This window comes from Xenopus laevis, chromosome 3S, assembly GCF_017654675.1.
Source record: "Xenopus laevis strain J_2021 chromosome 3S, Xenopus_laevis_v10.1, whole genome shotgun sequence".
Lineage (NCBI taxonomy): Eukaryota > Metazoa > Chordata > Amphibia > Anura > Pipidae > Xenopus > Xenopus laevis.
Window position 1 is genome coordinate 42,266,719 of NC_054376.1, and position 22,188 is coordinate 42,288,906.

The 22,188-nt window shown below is 40.0% G+C and overlaps 1 protein-coding gene across 1 annotated transcript in view; it reads right to left on the reverse strand.

Annotated features, from left to right (window-relative positions):
* The window catches only part of slco3a1.S (solute carrier organic anion transporter family member 3A1 S homeolog), a 172,892-nt gene that overhangs the window by 14,361 nt on the left and 136,343 nt on the right, over positions 1–22,188 (reverse strand). Inside the window, exons 5-8 of the mRNA XM_018255309.2 lie at positions 21,569–21,733; positions 19,156–19,354; positions 17,482–17,620; positions 9,493–9,668 (exon numbers count right to left, since the gene is read on the reverse strand). Coding sequence (XP_018110798.1) covers positions 9,493–9,668; positions 17,482–17,620; positions 19,156–19,354; positions 21,569–21,733 — 679 coding nt within the window. The remainder of the gene's footprint in view (positions 1–9,492; positions 9,669–17,481; positions 17,621–19,155; positions 19,355–21,568; positions 21,734–22,188) is intronic.

A 22,188-nucleotide genomic window follows, 5' to 3' on the forward strand; every position in this document is an offset into this window, starting at 1 on the left:
GAAATACTGTTAAGAGATATATCTAATATAATATTAATATATAAATATATATAGAGTTCAAGGCTAGTGATTGGCGAAACTAATTTAAGTCAATGGGCGTCAAAATTTTTATACACGCGTCATTTTGTCCAAATGCATTAAAGTCAATGGGCGTCTGAATCAACCAGGATTCGGCCCTTTTCAGCAGGATTCAAATTCGGGGGAATCATGCTTCCCGGCCGAACCGAATGTGAATTCTAATTTACATATGCAAATTAGGGGTGGGGAGGGAAATCGCGTGACTTTATGGCACAAAACAAGGAAGTAAAAGATCTCCTTTCATATTTTAAATATACAAACAACATCTTATGCAGTATGATGCTTCTAAATCCCCTGAAATCCTGCATTAAACTCCCTTCAGTGCTACCAATTCCATCATATAACACAGCATGTGGTTTGGGGGAATGTCAGCACGAGGAAACACAGGACATGTGTCTAAGGTTTTACATTCTGTTGGTTTCTTCCGCAACAATTGTGCCTTGTCCTGCTACAAATCTCCTCTATTTTTAGCTAAGCAATGTGATTTCTTTCCACAGCTATAAACCGCAAATTCCTTGCTGTGAATATTCCCTGCGTCTGCTACCAGCTGTTTGTGACACTGCTGAAAGCTTAAACCTAGCAGAATGTATTCAAAATATTTCCCTTTTCTTAAAAGACATCTACAATGCTTCCTTGAAAACCTCATTATACTGTCCTTTTAAACTATGTATATAGCTTATGCAGCGCCGATTCGTACCTTAGGGCCGCCTGAGGCGGCTCCTGCAATGCCGCCCCCCCTCGCCGACTTACCTGTCGGGAGGGGAGGCAGGAACACTACTAACGCTGAGAGCGCAATTATGCTCTCTCGCATTCGTAAAGCCGAATTTCCGGTTTAAAAACTGGAAATTCGGCTCTTAAAGGTGCAGGAGCGGCTTTTTGCCGCCCCTGGAAACCGCTCCGGCGTTGCCGCCTGAGGCGAGCGTCTCAGCTCGCCTCATTGGTGGCGCGCCCCTGAGCTTATAGAAGAAACAAGGCTTATGTCACACAAGCTGGCAGAAAATATCACAGCAGAGTGGGCAGAGGGCAGCCACTGATCAGTGGTATGTCAGCTACAATAGTGATCAAAAATATTGCCACCTTGGCATTTTATTCCTTCAATTAATGAATTAACTTAAAAATAAGTTTGAAATCTGAAAAATGTCTTTTTACATTATTAAGAGTACATAACTTATACCATTCAGTAGGGTCGGACTGGGGGGCCCGGGGCCCACCTGGACTACTGCCACAGGGCCCCCTCCGGCCCCACCAGCCGCGCCGGCGCATACCTCCCAACTGTCCCTTTTTCGGAGGGACAGTCCCTCTTTTGACAGCTCAACCCGCAGTCCCTCATTTGTACTGGAAAGTCCCTCTTTTCTCTGCACTGAACAGCCAGAAAAAGAAACAAAGTTTCTCACTTAATTGGCTTTTAGCAGAGAGCCCAGAACAGCTAACAGGTGCAAATAAGATACTTTGTAACAATTTTGAGACACAAAAACACAGTTTAGATAAGGAGAAATATTTTCAAACTTTCATAACCTACCAAATTTTGTAAAACGAACATGGTAATTAGGGGGTTTGGCCACAGAAAGGGGTGTGGGCAAAAAATTGGTGCGCTATGTGCGGAAAAAAAAATTGTGTCCCTCTTTTTACTTCCAAAATGTTGGGAGGTATGCCAGCGCACTGCGTTTGTGAGCATGCACACTGCACCGAGTATGCACACAATTATTTTTACTGATCAAGGGAGGTTGCGACATTCAGCAGCAGATCTGGGTGCAGATCTGGGCCGGGAGGGCCAACATGAGCCGGGGGCCCACCAAGTTTTTTCCCGTTGTCCCCCCAGCTCAGTCCGACCCTGCCATTCAGAGAACTTTGGGAGGCATATTTATTATGCTATGTAAAAAACAGCGGAATAATACACCACACATCGCCAGGCTTCGATGTGTAAAAAAAAAGTGCACATTTTTTATGCGGAAGCAATGTAAAATAGCGTCAAATCTGCATGGCGTAAAAATTACACACACAATTGATAAACTCACCATTTATTTTGAACAGATTTTTACACAGTGAATTTCACAGTGAATTTCTTCTACACAGCATAATAAATATGTCTCTAAATATTTTTTCAGAGAGTATAACAGACAAAATTATTGACATCCAAACCTAATATTTAGTAGTGGATCCATTGGAAAGAAGAACTGGAGTCCAAGTGCTTCCTAAAGTATGAATGAGCTTTCTACGTCTCTCTGCGGACAGTTTGAACCACTCTCCTTATGCAAACTGCTCCGGTTCTCTCAGATGCCTTCTCTAAGCTGCAATTTCTCCTCCATGAGTGTTCAATGGAATTTAGATATGGACTCGATGCTGCCCACCTCCAAACACCTCAGTATTAAGACTCAACTTTCTGACAATGGGTTTAATATTGCACTCTAAAATTCCTTGGTATTCTCCAGATTTCACAATTGTATGCTATGGGGCATAAAACAAACCCAAAAAATCAGTGAATCTTCTTCATGCTTGACTGTAAAGATGGTGTTCTTTTCTTTGTAGGCTTCCATTTTTCTGCAAGCAAGGAGATGTTGTGCTTTACCAAAGAGCTCCAATTTCACTTTATCTGTCTCCAGGACATTCACCCAGAGGGACCTTGGCTTGTTCAGGTGTGTTTTAACTCTAGTCAGGTTTTTTATGTTCCTCTGTTAGAAGTGGGGTCTTCTTGGGTGTAACAGCACAGAGCACTCTTTCAATCAAAATGATGGATGATGTGAGTTGAACCTTGCACCTTGTTTCGTAAGGTCGGCTAGAATCTGTCTGGCAGCTGAATTTTCACCACAATTCAATCTTCTATGTAACATTAGAACAATTGTTTTGTTTGTGTGTCCGCATCCGGTGCAGTGTAACATTGCATAGAGCAGACCCCCCCCAGAAGTCTTGTCACCTTAAGATTGCCCGAGCTTTCTTACACTGTAAGGCGCCAATGGACCTCTGCGCTTGCTGCCAGTGTGCGTCTTCTCGCGCATGTTTGTTCGTACACCCACGTGTCGCTTCACATGCGGTCGCGATACGTTTGACGCCAAAGCCTTCCCATTGAATAGACATCAAAGCAAGTAAACAGCGCTTGGTTATTTCCCTTGCTGTTGTTGATCCTGAACTGTTTGAATTGTTTCTTGTTTTCGTCTTCAGCCTGCCTACCGATCTCTGCCTGTCCCCGACTACGTTTGATCTCAGCCTGCCTCCTGAGTTCTGCCTGCCTCCGATTACAGTTGATCCTTTTTCCTTGCAAATCCTTTGTTTACATTTCAGTGGACAGCCATTGCTGGGACTCTTCACTTATTACACCAACTTAGACAGTTCTCTTCTCTTTTCTACACGTTCATTGTGATGCACACACACAATTCATACCGGTTAAACGTATCTATGTTAAATTGCAGGCACTGGCAAATCATCTACTGATAAGTTAAAGGAACATTTACAAAGTGAAAATATTCTAAAGTTGACTGCATATAAACCCAAAAAATCAATAAGTTTTGGCACCTGAGAGTGAGAACATAAGTTAATTTTGTCATTGCAGCTCCTGGCCTCCAACTGTAAGGCTTAAAACATCCAAAACATTATCAATGGAAACCGAAATCAACAGAATTCTTCTAAATTAAGATCTTTCAAATATTTCATCCCATGCAGATGAACGAAGGCAATGTTTATAAATAATACAGAATAAATGGTAACGTAATATACGTGGTCCAAAGAAATACATATACTGTAGTTGCATGTATCAGAAGTGGCTGGGGCTCAACAGTTGTCAATTTTTAAAGGGGCAGTCAAACAGATATATGTAGCATATATACTGTAAATGTGAACACCAAGGGGGTTATTTATCGAAATCCGAATTTATCTCATATTTTTCAGAAATATACTCTGACCAAATTTAGATGGGTTATTTCCCGAAAAATTTGACTGCGGGAAAAAAACTTGAAAATCATATGAAAATTTGAATCGTACTAAAACGTACGAAAAACCATGAAATCGATGGATTTTTTTACACAAAACCGAGTGCAGATCGGGATATCTTCAGGATTTCTTCCAATGACTTATATACAATCTCGGCAGGTCTGAGATGCCGGATTTTCAGATTCAAACTTTTTCCATCCACGGGGTATAATAAAAATATATTTTTTTTCACTACAATTTTGGATTTCATAGTCGATAAAACTCAAAATTTCGAGTTTCGAGCATCCGGACTTTAATAAATAACCCCCTAAATGTAATGCTTACTGCAGCCTCAAGCCAATTTGAAATATATTCAAAAGCAGGGATTATCTAATGGCAAGATGTGGAATTAAAAACCAATTTTCTTGGATAGGTGATAAACATTTCCACCAGCGAGGTACATGATCCATCACCCTTGTATATCTGACAATTGTAAAGTATCGTGAATTTGGTAAGTGCAGCAATAATAATAATAACAGCAGCAATATAATACTACATGGCCTGCAGCGAATCAAATAGAAACCACTGAAATCCGGAGTGAAATGTCAGCATGGAAAAGCTCTGAAGCACTGACAAGGCTTTGTCATTGCAAATCTCTATTGAATCAGCCCAGCTAATGTGGTTTGAAATATTGTGTGGGCAGGTATACACCATCCTTCATAAGAGGAGATTTGCAGAAGCTTACAGCATGAATGGAGAGTATGTCAACCCTCAACGCCCATGTAATCATCCTTCTTCCCCTGGGACTTGGAAACAAATCAGTCTAGACTTTAGTTAATGACACTGGGCTACCATTATGCAGCAAGTCGCTAGGTTTTGGGGCTAACTATTTCATTGCCAGAATAATGGAAGCTGTGCAGGTTTTGGATCTGTCTGGCTTTTAGAAGCATAGCCTTATAACGGATGTTTCAGATTAATATTCTGTTTTATTTTATTTATACGGTTAAAGGGAACGCAACTGTTGTTCTTACAACATAATGTTCTGTGTTCATCCAGGTATCATTAGAGGCATTAATCATATTTCATCTATATATGAACAACTGCCATTCTGATGTTAGCAACAGTATATAAACTGCCATATTGCCGGTTGGCAATACTTAGGGGCAGATTTATCAAGGGTAGAAGTGAAATCAAGGGAATTTTCGAAGTTAAAAAATGAGAAATTCGAAGTAATTTTTGAAAACTTCTACCATCTAATAGGCTACTACGACTTCGATCTTCGATTCGAAGTAAAATCGTTCAACTATTCAACCATTCGATAATCTAAGTACTGTCTCTTTAAAAAAAAACTTAGACTTCAATACTTCGCCAACTTAAACCTGCCGAAGTGCTATGTCAGCCTATGGGGACCTTCCAGAGCATATTTCTAAGTTTTTTGTATTCGAAGGAAAATCGTATAAAATTCTTTGAATCGTACGTTTCGAAGTACACTCGGAGTACGATCATACTACGATCGGAATACGATCGTACAATGCAAAAAATCCTACAAATTTCGACTTCAAATTTCGTAGTATTCAATTCGATGGTTGAATTTCAAAGTATTTTCCACTTCGAAATTCGACCCTTGATAAATCTGCCCCTTAGACCGGAGGATCCTATTGAATTTGTCCTTAAGACTTGCCCATTTACTTTGGATGGCTAGCAGATGCAATGGCATAGCGCCCAACATTTGAAAATGATATGCAGCAGCACTTCAGTTATAAGGTGAGGACCCAAAACTGAATGCATGAGATGTAGCCTACTCTTCTATAACTTAATCCTAAATAAGCTAAAATTAATTATTATTGGGTTTATTTAAATTATTGTTTAGCATGCATGAAGTATGGTGATCCAGATTATGGATTTGGAAAACCCCAGGTCCCCACATTCTGGATAACACATCCTATACCTGTATAAGGCCGGACCATTTATTGTATTTCCCCCACTCTATGCCAGTTTTACTAAACTGAAGAACTAGGTTATCCATTTTCAGAAGTAACTTTTACCTACCTTGAAGCCTGAAAAAATTATTTTAATGGGTAACAAACACTTTATAGGACCTGAGGGAGTAGTGTTTCTATGTGTTTCTGTCTATGTATAAGATCTGCCTATAGCTACGGAAGAGACCCATTTCACCATAACAATATGGATGGTATATAAATTATATTTTGGCAGCTACACAGTAGGTAGGGCAGTATAAACGTTATGTCTCACGAGGCCCCCTGAGTGATTTCCAGCTCAGTGAGCAGGCAGGGAACATGGTAAAAGCCCTGTCTATTCCACTATACCTGTGGGTCAGGCAATCATTGCTTGCATTTGCTATTTATTGTACAGTGCTGCAGAATATGTTGGTGCTTTATAAATACTTAATAAAAATAAAGTTTGCTGCTGGATATTGTGGGGGTGAATATAGGGTAGGAAAGAGGTTGCACTGACATGCTTGTCACACTGAATGTATCCTTAGCATATATTACATGGGCTAGCTAAATAGCTATATATATCTCCCGACACATTCCAATTTTGTTTCCAATTCCAATTTTGTTTTGAGCCTGAATCTAGTCACATTTCTAACGTGCCTTCACAGGGGAAGGCTGATTTTTTGCTGTTTATATCTTCTGATTATACCCCCAAAGCAGAACTATAGTCTGCCAAACTATAGTCTGCACTAGTCATGTAAGAATTAAAATACTGTGCCTTTTTGTATCTGTCGGGGCTGAATCTGAGCTTGTTTATTTTTTCAGCGCGTCCCACTGGGCCAGTGATTCATTTCAATCTTCTTCTAGCAATATACACAGCTGTGCAGGACTCGGCTTGCACAGCTTTCTCCCGTCTGCTCTCTCCAGTCCCTTTTTATTAGTTCAATAGGTGACAGGCAAATGCAGAGACAGGAAAGGTCACACTTTGCATTTTAACATAGTCCTCTGGGCTCTGTGTTTTTTGGCCCTAGAGAGGGAAAGATTCCACTGAAGACAATGAGACCGCAATATAATGGTCACCTAGCTCACTCACTACGGTCAAGGACACACAGGAAGAACATTGGCAGAGACACAGCAAAAGGCATTTGTCTACAAGTTACAGGTGTCTGAATTTGAAATTCCTGAAATGAAAGAATTCAGCAATTTTTCCAAAAAATATATTATATACTAGTTTATACAGAATCTTTTTAAAAAATAAAGTGTTAGAGATTTTAAATCTTAAAATTTGACACTTGGGGGCCGATTCATGAAGCTCGAGTGAAGGATTCGAAGTAAAAAAACTTGTTTTTTGGGCTACTTCGACCATCGAATGGGCTACTTCGACCTTCGACTACGACTACGAATCGAACGATTCGAACTAAAAATCGTTCGACTATTCGACCATTCGATAGTCGAAGTACTGCCTCGTTAAAAAAAACTTCGACCCCCTACTTCGGCAGCTAAAAGCTACCGAAGTCAATGTTAGCCTATGGGGAAGGTCCCCATAGGCTTGCCTAAGTTTTTTTGATCGAAGGATATTCCTTCGATCGTTGTATTAAAATCCTTCGAATCGTTCGATTCGAAGGATTTAATCGTTCGATCGAAGGATTTAATCATTCGATCGAAGGATTTAATCATTCGATCGAAGGAATAATCCTTCGATCGTTCGATCGCAGCATTTGCGCTAAATCCTTCGACTTCGATATTCGAAGTCGAAGGATTTTAGTTCCTAGTCGAATATCGAGGGTTAATTAACCCTCGATATTCGACCCTTGATGAATCGGCCCCTTGGAGATACATATATATATATATTCCAACTGTGACCACTACATATCAAACTAGAGGATGAAAGCATATGACTACCATGTAACTTCACTGTATTTGTATTTGAGCAAGCGATAGGCAAGTGAATAACTACACGTTTTATATGAAAACAATAAACTCCATAGCAGAATATGATTTACTTCTCTAATGCTCGTTCCCATATTTCCTCTCATTTATCTAGATGAATAACTGTTAACAGTAGCCTCACATAGAGAGTACCGTAATATTCTAAGACATTTTACAATTGGTCCTCCATTTTTATTATTTGTGTTTTTATTTTTTATTTATTATACTAGTTTGGAATTTCAACAGTGATCTGGATGAAAGGGTTCATATTATGTTAGCAGGCAGGGGGCAGAAAAAACTTCCTGGGTGCGCTATATTACTTCTACTATTGATCCTGATCTTGACCTTGCCTGTAAAACCGTTTATTGAACCTTTGCCTGGACCTGACTTCGCCTTTCTCTTAACCCCTTGGATACCTCGATCTGGTTGGACTGTGCTTCCTTCTTGGTCCGATACCCCTGGCTGAGCCTTCGGGCCCCTTACAACCCCGCCCTAAACCTACCCCTTGGGCGCAGATAAATCATAATCACAAATACTGCTTATTATTGGAAAGATCCCATAGGTATTTTTGTACTAATAGAAAATGAAATGTTGGATCCTAATTAGTCTGAGGTCTCTGAGGCCTATATAACCTCTGAACTCTGGTTCATGTCTATGCCATTTTCTATTTCTAAAGCATATATTTCAGATTGGATATTTTGCTTATGTAGACAGACAGAAAATTATTATTGCACAGGAACATGCGGAGTCTCAAGGCTAGATAAGGTGGAAGATGGTTCTATAAACAATATATTGTGTTATGATACAACCTTGGGCTTTAAGGTTACTTAGAAAAACTAACAAACTAAAATTATTTTGCTGAGTGTAACCAATCATGTATGGCTAATATTTTCTATGCTGATGTAATATTATAAAGATATATTTAACACTGAGTTTTGGTAGAGAATTCTCCCGAGCTACTGAATGCTTTTGTATTCTGTGCTTGAATAAATTTCCTTCTCTGATTGAAACTTTGTATGTGCATTGGCTGTATCATTAAAAAAGACACTCACATCGAGGTCCAGACCCAACAGAAATTAAAGAAAGAAGAAAACAAATGACAGTGATTATGTTGTAGAGTTCTCCCAGCTGATTAAATTGAAGGGTCTGTTATTTCTGGGGGATGCTTCAGTGAAAAGCAATAGCATATGACAGGTGTGAATGTAGGGCCCCCTGGAATTAGCTTCTGGCAGGGTACTGTACTATTGTACTGTATTATACTAATGTACTATTCCAGGTGGGCCAAAGGCTGTGCATCATTCCTTATTCACTGCACAGGAACATGAAATACATTGCAGACCATAAAAATACCTTTCATCCCACGACTAGTAAAACCCAGCTGATCCCTGGAATTGAACAAACCACACAGCATGTATATTAATAAAACTGCAAATGCCTTGCATAAAATCCAGAGGCACAGAGGAGCAGTTTTATCTTTTGCCTCCTTTGTGAATTCTTGATTTAGTAGAGCAATAAAAAGGCGTTTAAATCAGATAATGCTAAGGAGGAGCTTCCCAATATTTCAATAAGCTCCACAGTGCCTTTCCAAGGCTGAAACCCAGCGGACACTTCAGCAGCTTTTGCTTCTCACCTGATGAGAATGATAACTGACGGCGTCTGGGCCATAGCTCCTATCATGCTGCAGACACACATCACACACAGGAATGTGAGAAAGGCCTCTTGACAACCAGGGCTGGGACATTTTCCAGGAACGACGGTGGTATTCTCCACAGGGACCGAAGTGAGACAGGAGCAGCCAGCCAGATTCTAAATAAAACACATTGTACAGAGGTTATGCGCTTGATTTCCCTCTATCTCATTTGCAACGTGAGCATGTATGTGTCCTATTTATTGTCACATGCAGGCAGTTTACCAAGTAAAACTGTAAATTGGCCCCGTACCTAAAGCCAAATAACCCGTTCCTCATAGCCTCACCTCTAATCCTAGTCTCACATCTAATTTGGTAACGGTAGTTGAATGAATGTATTGCTTTACTGTCTTTACACTCTTCCCATTATAATAATAGCAGCAGAGCTTTAACCATCTTGTTGCACACTGAACAAAAAACCTGAAAAAGGAAACTAAGCCTAAAATATTTTTATTTTATCCATTCACTATAAGAGCTATGCAGTCTGGGGTGCTACCACCACTCGTACATTTTCTCCTTATGGATTACCTTCATACGTTCGTTCGTTCGTTCATTCTTCTCCTTCCCTGTTCAGTTTTTATTCTCCTAACCTATTTTTCAACACTCTTCACATTTTGCCTGTGCTGCCATTCTATATTCTGTTCCTTAGTTATTTGCTAGTTTTCCTTTCATTTTGCAGTGAAATTTGCACTTTCGTTCTTTCTGTAAGCACTAAAGTCTTCTTCTCCTTTCTCTTTTTTCTTTCCTTTTCCCATCTGTTTTTAAATCTGTCCATTTAAAAGCATTAACTTTAATTGTGCTTTCTACCCCACAGAGGCATGTCTATAGCACATTCTTTCCTCTTCTCCCTCGAGATTACATACTTGCAATGAGCAAGCAACTTACTAACAATCAAATTTTGGGTTTTTTTTCCCGCTAATCTCGAAAAATGTGTGGTTTTCTATATCTCAATGACAATAGTGGTTGTAGAGTTTTTCGGGGGAATGTAATAAAAATCGCTAATTGAAAAACTTTTCACAATGCGAAAAGTTATGCTTTGTGCGAATTCAATATAGCTTTTGCGAGCCCAGAAACTGTTTAGCGACCAGTTCCGACAGTGAAAGACCGTTTGCGAATTTTATAGTTTGCGCCAATGCACAGTCAATGTAATAAAACTTCTTACTGAAAAAGTCGTTATGTTTGCTCCAAAAGATTACGACACCTTCAAGCACTTCTTATGAGTGCGCAATTAAAATTCGCAATGCGCAATTAAAATTCGCAATGCAATAACAGTTTAAGGAACAATATTACATTGCGAGATGTGGATTTTTAGTCTTATTGGTGTGAATTGTTTTGCTCTTTGCAACTTTTATTACATTCCCCTGTTAGAGTTTAATTGTGGATTCCAAAATCTCTAAAACCACTAAAATTCGACGTACGATAAATAAGCCTCCACGTTTACTGCTGCAGCACATTATTATAGATAATATGGACAAAGAAACCATTTTATAGTTCTTGTACTAACTAGTAAGCTGTTACCCTGCAAGTTCTAAAAGGCATTTCTTTCCCCTAGAAATGTGCCATTGTGTATTGGGTTGGGTGGTTTAATATTTACATTCTTGATAATCACAATCTTAATGCAGCTACATATTCCATAAATAAAGTGCAAATGCAGGGCTTAACGACTCAACAAGTTAGTTTATTGATAGACCTCAAAGGAAAACTATACCCTCAAAATGAACACTTGAGCAACAGATAGTTTAAATCAAATTAAGTGGCATATTAAAGAATCTTATCAAACTGGAAAATATATTTAAGTAAATATTGCCCTTTTACATCTCTTGACTTGAACCACCATTTTGTGATGGTCTGTGTGGCGCCTCAGAGATCACCTGACCAGAAATACTACAACTCTAACTGTAACAGGAAGAAGTGTGGAAGCAAAAGACACAACTCTGTTAATTGGCTCATGTGACCTAACATGTATGGTTTGTTTGGTAAGTTTGTGTGCACCGTGAATCATACAATCCCAAGGGGCTGCCCTTATTTTTTAAAATGGCAGTTTTCTATTTATGATTACCCAATGGCACATACAACTAAAAGAAAATATATTATGAAAATGGTTTATTTACATGAAGCAGGGTTTTTACACATGAGCTGTTTTATGCAATATCTTTTTATAGAGACCTACATTGTTTGAGGGTATAGTTTTCCTTTAAGGTAAGAATAGGAGAATATTTAAACTCACAATCGCCAACATGGTGCCCTATAGTGGTTGTTAAAAGACAATTCTAGCCTTCCCCCAACCAGATCTATTTACTGCCAATATCTAAAATTAGCCATAAATGCCCAGATTCAGCTGGGCAGTTTGGAATTTTTTTGAAACCTACACAATGGAAAATGCTACATGAATCATGGATGCATTCTCCATTTTGCTTTTCTTTAGAACAAGGGAACTAATTGTCCTCCTTACTTCTTATTTCCAGTTTTTTTTTTTTTTTTTTACAACAGATTAAAATCTACACACCAGAAAACAAGAGTAAAAAGAGAAGTCTGCTAAAGTGCAAAAAAGGATGATTACTTTAAGTTCTATAAAATAAAAGCATTCAAGAAGATCTTTTCTGTCCACCATATTAATCTGCACATTTCCCTTATATGTAGTGCCGAACACGATGCTGCAATAAACACAGGGCTGATCCATTTAATGTGTGGATGCACCAGAAGAAGGTATTTGTTCAGGAGCATTGGGAGCCCAAGCTGGATCTTTTCATTTGTGGGTACAACTGTAACCACCTACACTGACCAGAAACCCTTGTTGGTGAAATATCAATCGTCGTGTGGATTTTCTGCAACTTGATGAGTTCATTGTGGCTTTTATTGTCATTTTGATATATACAGATACACCATAGGAAGTCCTAACATACTATAAATATTATATGTAGATTAAAATTGGCTACTATGGAAGGAAGAACAAGTTCCTCACACTAGGCTACTACTTCTTATCGAACCTCACACTGTAGGGTGTGAAGAACAAGTACTTTGCGCAAGGCTGCTACCGCTTACCGTATATACTCGAGTATAAGCCGACCCGTGTATAAGCCGAGGTACCTAATTTTACCTATGAAAAGTGGGAAAACTTATTGACTCGAGTATAAGCCGAGGGTGAGATATGCAGCAGCCACTGGAAACTTAAGTCTACTGTGGTGTACAATGCAAAATTGCAACCAAAATAGAAACTGCCCACATAGGAAAGTATCTAATAACATGCTGTAAAACACATATAAAATGGTTCAGTGTTTCAGTGTTAGAATCTATGCAGGGCTGTTAGAAGCTGCCAGGGCTGATGGCCTCATTTGTGTTCACACCTTGGGCCTTCAAATACCTCTCAGCCTGTTTGTGTGAGGGCCTGAGGCTGCAGGGGAGTAAGTTGGCAGGAGTGCCCCCTGGGTTTCAGCAGCAGGGGACCTTCCTCCTTGGGGGCCCCTACTGCTGCTCCTTAAGTCACTGCATTGGATCAACCTGGACAACAGAGGTCTGGGTGATGTGTGTGAGGGTGCACAATAGCCTTTTTGCACCAGGTATTGGGCTGCAGGGTGGGTTGCAAGATTCCCAGGGCCTGAAACGGGGCATCCCCAGGGTTCATGGTTCACTCACCCTATGTAGCACCCTCCAGGGAAGTCTCAGCGGTCCTAGTGATTGAGTGCCTTGTGGTTCCGGTGCGGCATCGGATCATGCTCGCATTTACGCGAGTCCCCGGGTTCCGCATCTATGGTAGGCTGCAAATTGGTTTGGCGCTCCGGCGGCGATGCGTTGCCGGCTCTTTCCCTGGATGCACTGCGGGTAGTCACTGGGTCTGCTCGCGGCATCGGATCATGCTCGCATTTACGCGAGTCCCCGGGTTCCGCATCTATGGTAGGCTGCAAATTGGTTTGGCGCTCCGGCGGCGATGCGTTGCCGTCTATTTCCCTGGATGCACTGCGGGTAGTCACTGGGTCTGCTCGCGGCATCGGATCATGCTCGCATTTACTGTGAGTATGCGGCTGCTCTGTTCTGTGGTCGGCTGGACGCCGCATTAATGTTAATCTTTTTAGGCATACTGCAGGCCGGTTTAAGTTTAAACACGGGCCGCAATTGGCCGCAGACCATACTTTGACAATGCCTGATTTATACTGACCCGAGTATAAGCCGAGGTAGACTTTTTCAGCACATTTTTAGTGCTGAAAAACTTGGCTTATACTCGAGTATATACGGTATTAAACCTCACACTGTAGAGTGCTCTTTATTTCAAGCTCAACAAGTTAAAATTACTGTTAATGACATGAATATCAAAACCAGTCCTCTACAGGGACACAACAATAATCTCCAGTGTCTGGACGTTATAGTGGTGCGTGTGATTTAAGAATTATTTGTAATACAGCAATTTCATTTATACATCTAGCTAGCTTTCCTGGCAACAAATGGAGTTTTACATCCGACTTTATAAACATTACTTTCTAGCTTCTCTCTCTTAAGTATTAGTTTTGTTGCTGATATCAGATGCAAGAGATTAAGGCAAATTATTGTTTGAGATGGAAGAAATTGCCAACTTCAGCAGCCTTCAGGAATAGCTCTGCAGCAGTTATACTCAATCTCACAGCACTCTCCCTCTTGTAGCACTACAGTCGTCATTCTCATGCAACCATATATTCAGTATTAAAAGTATGCAGCAGACTTATTACTGGCAGGGAAAGGACAGGAGATAAATGTTCAGCCTGAGAGAGAGATATAAGGGGCCCGCTAAGTATTTGTTTATGGTAGACATTCTTACTGCCAACAACTGGGGGACCCTACATTTATTTTGTTATGGGACCTGGTAACTTTTAGTTATGCCACTGTTTAGAGATGAGATAAAATGGCAAATAGGAACATTTGAAGCTAAGCGTTTGAAAAGGAGAACTCCTACCTATAGAAGTTTTATTCACAAATAAAAAGTGAATTATCAGCAGTTTCTCAGTTAAGACGAGACGTGCTGGCAAAAGCAACATTACAGAAGAAAAGGGCATCTCACTTTTAGAAGGTTTAAAAATGTATAGGGTTATCAAAACTCCTTCCTGTTCACAGAAACTATTGCATGGACCTATAGGTTCTTCTAGGCTCCTATAGCTTTAAATCCCTACCCTTCTCCTTTATTTGCATAAACAGTAGTTATTGTCCAAAGGGTGTAATGACCACTTCCTGCCACACTTCCATATAGTGTTTGGAAAGGGGTGGATCTTCCTCTTTGGCTGCTGGTGTCCTGATCGACTGGTTGTTCCCATTGAGCCTGGGTATACCAGGGTCCAGTAAAGCCACCTCCCTAAAGGGACAGCACGTTTAGAAATTAAGTCAGGGACCAGGAAACCCCGTGAACGAGGTTAAAAAGCACAGAGTAGTTTATTTAATAGACTCTCTAGGAGAGTAAGATAGTCAGATTATATAGAAAGAGCAGTTGTGTGCTCCATCAAGGATAATAGCAGGGAGTAGCTTCCACAAGGCTTCCTTGTATGCCTTTAGTGAAGGGACCACAGCGGATAGGGTGTTAGGTTGGACTTCTTCTCCCTAACCACTCCACTGGATGGGATCTGGACCACTTAAAGATGTATTGCTGAGGGAATTGACGTACGCTTGACTATTTGACTTATGGGAGTGACATCTGTAATTGCTGTATCATCCTCCTCTATCTACCCTCCTTTGTGATTGTTACACCATCCTCATACGTGAGTAAAGCTGTGTATACAGTAGCCTGTGTGTTATAGTCACACTACACCTTCATGGGAAACTTCCACTTAGCGAAGGCCCTGATCCTGATGTGTGAGTCCAATGTAACCCATCCTCATTACCATTAGCTGTGGTCTGGATAGCCCAGAGTAGCGTTACACTTTATAAAAGGTTTGCAATCCTATTGCTTAGATTATGCAGCATTTTTGCAAAGTTTAATGAATATGCCCCTAAGCGTGCTCTGCTATTTTACGTTCTTTGTAAGGAAATATTAATGGAAGTTAAACTTTAATGGCTCACTTTTAGGCTATGCCAGGCACTGCAGACTTCTTCAAAAGCAGAAAAACTAGGCATTGTCTGTGTCTTATGTGTGCCAGTATAGACAAAACTCGTGTACAGTTCAATTCTTCATTTAGTTCACTAATAAAAAAAAAACACTATCTACATAAGATATATGCCAGGCCTTAATGGAATACAGTGTGTTGATGAATGCAGATTCTTTAATGAATAGGATATAAAAGAATTATCAGTAAATCAGCGTACTTTTCATTCTCAGGTCTGTAATTCTCTCAGTAATAATAGGACATGGGTAGAAGGAAATTGCTTCCTTAGGCTAATGCTGTACTTAAAATGAGCCAGTTGTACTTCTGCACTTACATGTTAGAAAGAAACATAATTCTAATGAAAAAAAGCGAAGATTGTACTGTGGAAGGACCACAATAGTAATGTTTTTTTCAATTCTGCTTGCCTGTGGGTAGTAAAACTGCAATTTTATAAGCGATAAGAATGGTAAAAAAAATACATTATAATCCAATTAAAATTTAGTCCAAATAATATGTCTAATTTACTTCTGTGAATGCAACCAAGTTTCCATGTATTAAAATGTCATACACAATGCAGTTGCAAATAAGCTGCCCCGTTGCAATACAATGGTTCTGTCTATTAATGTAAATAGGGTGGTACAGTGTGTGCAATGCAGTAATATGCACTAAAACACTGAGCCAAAATAAATATAAATTAAACATTTACACATATGTCCTCCCTGTGGCAAGTCCAGGTCACTGCTCTAGATATTTTGTGGCCCAGATTTAGATCACAGAAAATCTATCTGCATAGTTGCCACAAGATCCATATCTTCTTCACAAAAAAAAATTAAAGAAAAAAATTATTATATAAGAACATCTGTTGGGAATTCATATATACCAGCTTCTTTTCACATCATTCACATCCACTGCCAACTCTTGTCTTAAACTTTTCTATCTTGCTGCTCCTTAGCTCTGGAATTTCATCCTTGAATTCCTCCGTAAGGAGTGCTCTCTCAATCTCTTTGAGAAAAAACCAAGGGGGTTATTTATCAAGGTCCAAATTCATCTCAATGTCGGCTGCTACAATCTCCGATTTAACCTGCTCTGGTTTTTAACGCTTATTTATTATTACATTTTCCTGAATATTTGCTTTGCGGGAAAAACTCAGATTTTCACGATTTTTTCGTGCATTTTCCCCGAAATCTCCGAAAACATTGTGAAATTGCCTGAAACCACCGACACAACCAAAAAGCAGTGGGACTGTTCCCATTGACTTTTATGCAACCTCGAGATGCCATGTTTTTATATTGTGGCTTTTTAGCCCTCAGGGTTTAATAAATTTCCCGAAAATTTCGTGATTCGTCCGATTTTATAAAAAAAAAATCAAAACTTTTTCGGATTTCGGTGAATTTCGGGTATTCAGAGCTTAGTAAATAACCCCCCAAGAGTCTACCTTTTGGGCACTAGAACATTAGTCTATTGGACAATGCTTTTACATTGTGCACGTTCCCCTCCAATTTGTGCCTGTAGGTTAGCCACCCACCCACTGAGATTGTAAGCTCTACGGGGTAGGGAACACCTTTCTACCTCTTATTACATAGCACTTAGGACTCTGTGTCCTTATATAAGCTCTGAGTACTGTGTATATTTATTGCATTTATTATGCGACTTGTCCTCCCTGTGTGTATTTTTATACATTACAATTATTGTATTTCATGCATTACAAAGTGCTGCGGATCCTTAACAGCGCTTTACAAATAACGTTATACATACATACATATGCCGTTTGCATAAAAACCTTGCACTCGCCAAATGTCATCAATGCAAATTACCAATGTGTCTCTTTAGCAACAAATGGAATAAACTATAGTATGTAGAAAGATAGTTACAAGCTTCATAGTTGTGGGCTCACCATTTTCTTGCAGCCAGCAAAGCAAGCAGACAGATATGTGATTCCATCAGCACCACACACAGGAGCGAAGGAGTCTGTTTGGCACTCGCAGTCAGTATTGCAGGAAGCATAGAGATCCACAGAGGCACCGGGAATGGAGCTAGATGCGAAGAACAAAGATGATGAATTTTCGTCTTGTAATGGTTAAACTTTATACAGAACAAGGCACTGACATGTTTTCATTAGTTATTTTTTTAACTTTGGGGCTTCTATAATAAGTATAAGTATCAATTTTGGCTTCAGGGGAATTAATATAGTGAATAAAGTACCCCCTTTTGTAAAATATAAGGATATTATAAATTACCGAGGAGTTTCATGACCATATAAAAACACGAGGCCGAAGGCCGAGTGTTTTTATACAGGTCATGGAACTCCAAGGTAACTTCTAATATCCTCATATATTGCAAAAGGGGTACTTTATTTATTATAATACACAAGTTTAAGGGAGTCATGTGATAGAAATTACATCAGAACTCACCGTTTATAACTGATGACATCAGAACTCACCGTTTATAAGGATATAATTTACAAGATATTCATGGCTTTTGTGTATTATAAGGTTTTCTTTCCCGAAAACTCAAATGATTGTCTTAAAATTGTCTGTTCGGAATTCTGCAGAGCAATCTTACTGCAGAACCATATTCAGTCCTAAAATGTTGCCATATATTCTTGCCCTGTCCTTTCTGTGGAGGGACAGAGCAGCCCCCACCTACAAAACGTAGCTGTCTGTTAAGCCTGATAGTCCCCCTGCTTTGTTAATAAGCAGAACCAGGCCAAGTATCAATACCATTTGACCTGGAACGCTGACAGACCTCCCCACACCCAATTACTCTTCCCCATCCCACTAAGTTACACACCACACTGCTTGGTTCTCAACGCCCCTGAACTGATTATTTTCTCGCAATGAAACAGATCAGGAAACCACTAGGGGCATGTACCCTCATTTGGTGGAAGCTGAGTTTCTCCTGAAGTGCATATTGAGGCATTCCATAGCATGGCTACTAATTTCTGTCTGCCCAAAGAATACATTGATATTGAAAACAAGTTTTATATTCTCAGTACTGAGCGTTGTTGTCTTTTCCCATGGGTACAGACCTGCAGGGAGGACTGAAATGAATTACCACTTGTGTTGCAGTGTGGCGGAACACATAAATGCAGCTTTAATTGCCCAAGGGTCCACACCCTATGTAGGCATAATATAATTAAGGGTCACTTTTAAATAATTAGGGTTTCATTATTCATCTTCGCCTAGGGAAGCACTGGATTTTTTCAATATCAATTCAAATAAATGCGTATTAATGTTTTGGAGTTTTTATAGAGGTCCTCCCATTTAATCATCAGCCCTGTAATAAGGAGCTGGCAACAAGCTGTAAAAATATCTGGAACAAAAGGCATTGAAACTCTGATTTTTTTTTTGTTGGAGCCTGTAGAAGTCTTAAAATTAGTTCAAGGGCCAATAACACCAGGAAATAAAATAACTTAAACAGAATTTATATGTTATGTCCACCGAGTCAGCACTTTAGCCCCATTTCTAGAATGCAGAATACTTTTTATATGGAAATGTTGATGGTTCTTTCTGACATTTAACAGAAAATGTTTACCTTATATACAAATGAGGGCAAAAGAACTACCTACATGTTTCCATAGGGAACAGTCACTCCAGCCACAGGGCCTGTGTCACATCCCAGGAAGAGAAAGGATACATAACAAGCCGTGGACACAAGGTTTACCAGCATAGCCATCCTGATAGCCCCAAGTGCAGACAAGCTTAGCTTCTTCACAAGAAGCCCACCAAGGAAAATGCCTAAGCAGGCACAGGGAATAGCTGTCATTCCTAAAAAAAAACACATTAGTATAATTTAATGCTAAATGCAAAGGCTGTACACAACTTGCATAATAATAATTCAGTGAGAATGTAAAGGCTTAATTTATTGAAACACTAACACTGTGCTAATGCACCATCATGAAGTGCCAAGCAGCCTTGTATTTATTACCGTATATACTCGCGTATAAGCCGAGTTTTTCAGCACCCAAAATGTGCTGAAAAACTCTACCTCAGCTTATACGCGGGTCAGCTAAAAAAGGTTGCCGCTTACTCACTGATTGAAGTGTGCAGTGACTCCTCCGTGCTGCCCATACTTCTCCCCGCTCGTGGCTTCCTTAGCCCTCAGCCCCTCCCCTCTCAGCTCTCGTCACTCAGTACTCCTCAGCCCTTCCCCTTTTTGCGCAGGAGATGTGGGAAAATGTGTGCGCATTACCGTATTGCGCGTAGGAGCGCACAAGAGTTTAGAAGAGGAGCGCTCGAGACGTGGATGAGGTGCGCGCTCACTCTGTGATACGAGCACGCACCTGTACAGGGAGCGGAGACGCGCGTCTTCTCCATTTGTGACGTGCCCTGGGACGCTGCAGCCTCGTAATAGGGGTAAAGGAGGCGGCAGTTTACTTCTCCTTTAACCCTCCGTGTAAGTTTGTGAGCTACCATTGTCATTTGAGCTTTGAGCACGGAGGGGAAGGGCTGAAGAGGGAGGACTGATTGACAAGAGCTGAGAGGGGAGGGGCTGGAGCAGAATTAAGCGAGGAGGGGGGAGAAGTATGTGCAGCAGCATGGAGGAGTCAGTGCATGCTTCAGATCAGTGAGTAAGCAGCAACGTTAAAGCTTTAAATTGGCCATGTCCTAAAATAATTTCTCACCCCTAGGCTTATACACGAGTCAATAAATTTTTCCAGTTTTCTTAGGTAAATTAGGTACCTCGGCTTATACTCGGGTCGGCTTATACACGAGTATATACGGTAGTTCACAAGGGCACTATAACTAAGGACAGAACTCTTCGTGCGCATTGAGGAGCAAACTGAATCTTGCAATTTTACTTTAAATGATTGTGCACTAGAACTGTGGTTAAAGTAACACTATGGGCCATAAGGCAGCTCTGAAGTAAATGATTAATGGCCATTCTAATTGCAACATGTTGCGTGTCTACACACTGTGTGTGCTAAAATATAATAGATTACATCTTATACTGGAGACTTTGCAGGGGTCTCTTGCTGTTAATTCTGGGATTAAGTTGCTTAAAGAATTAACTACTGATACAGTGCCATAACTAGATGTTACTGGCCCCACAACAAATTAAAATTAGGGCCCCCAACATATCTAGATGCTGACATTATTCGTTATTATACCTCCAGCGCCCCCCCTGCAGCCGCAGGGTCTGCTTCCTCTGTAGTTACGCCCCTGTACTGGTACCAAATTTCTTCTCTGATGTTAGCAAGACTATTCTGAAACAATGTCCAATTGATCTTCATTGTTTATCTTTTGATTTATTTAGCTTTTTGTTCAGTAACTCTTTAACCCATTCAGTAACGCAGTAACCCATTTGTAATTTCAGAAGCTATTTGGTTGCTAGGGTCCAATTTACCATAGCTACCAAGGAGAGACTAGAGTTTAAATAGGAGAGGGTCCAAATAGAATAAAATAACATTAGCAATGAATTGTAGCCTCCCAGAGCAAAACATGTTTAGCAGTGACTCATATTTGAAAGATAGAAATATTCAAATAACCGCAAATAAATTGAAAAAAAAAATAGGAAGGGCAATTGAAAAATTGCTAAGAATAGGACATTCTATATCATCATATATTTTTTTGTTTTTTTTAATTCCCCCAAATCTTGCCTTTACATAAATAACTCACATGGTTTAACTTACAGGGTTTAGAGAGCAGGTTCTGGCATTCATGCTGGGGGCATGCAAAGGGCATACAATAAATCTAAAGGCTAGCTTATATCTATTAGTAACATTCTAGGTTACAGAAGGATGGCACCGCCCCAGCACAGCCTGAATTACAGGGCCAAATTCTTCATGTTCTGATAAATAAAGTTATGCCTGGGTAGAATGTTGAAACTGTAAGAACAAGGTAGCCGAAAAGGTTCATTTAAATAGTGTGTTTTCACTTTACTAGTGGTACTAAAACAATGATATTGATTTTAGGAATAGAATAGTATAATGTAATCCATTATAATCACAGGTTCAGAATAAGAGTGTGAGGAGCTCTTACCTAACAACTGATTGGCAGAAGAAGTGGTCAGGTTAAACTGCTGCTCCAGGTATTTCCCCAGGAACGCTGCAAAGCCTGCAACCACTGCAATTTCCATGCAAGCTGCAAGAACGATGCAGGTGAAGACTGGATTCGAAAGCAAATGCTTTGTCACTTTTGGAATCACTGAAAGAAAGGGCAGAGAGGTTGAGGGGTAAAGCAACTCATGTTTTTGGCTCATTACTAAAATCCATATCCATAATGTTTTCACGCATGAAATTACCCCTGAACTGTGCAGTTTAAAAATACTTTACACAAGTCATATAACCTATGTCTGCTGCTCTATCGGTGTTACTTTTGTGAGTGTTGGTTTCAGATATAACAGATAGCAGATATGAACACTGCAATGTCTCCAATAGGTTAAAAAACAATGTGATTGAGAAACCCCTACCCTGGCACTTTGGAGAACATGCAGATGAGAGTGTTCTGTGGGCTGTTCAGCCTGTTATTCAGTTTAATGCATTATGACCAAAATCTGCCTCCTACTGCTTCTCCTCCAGCTGAAAAACAGCTCTCCAGCTTCTCCAGCTGAGAAAATGTGCCACAGCCCTAATGACAACTAAAAGTACACAGAATACTGT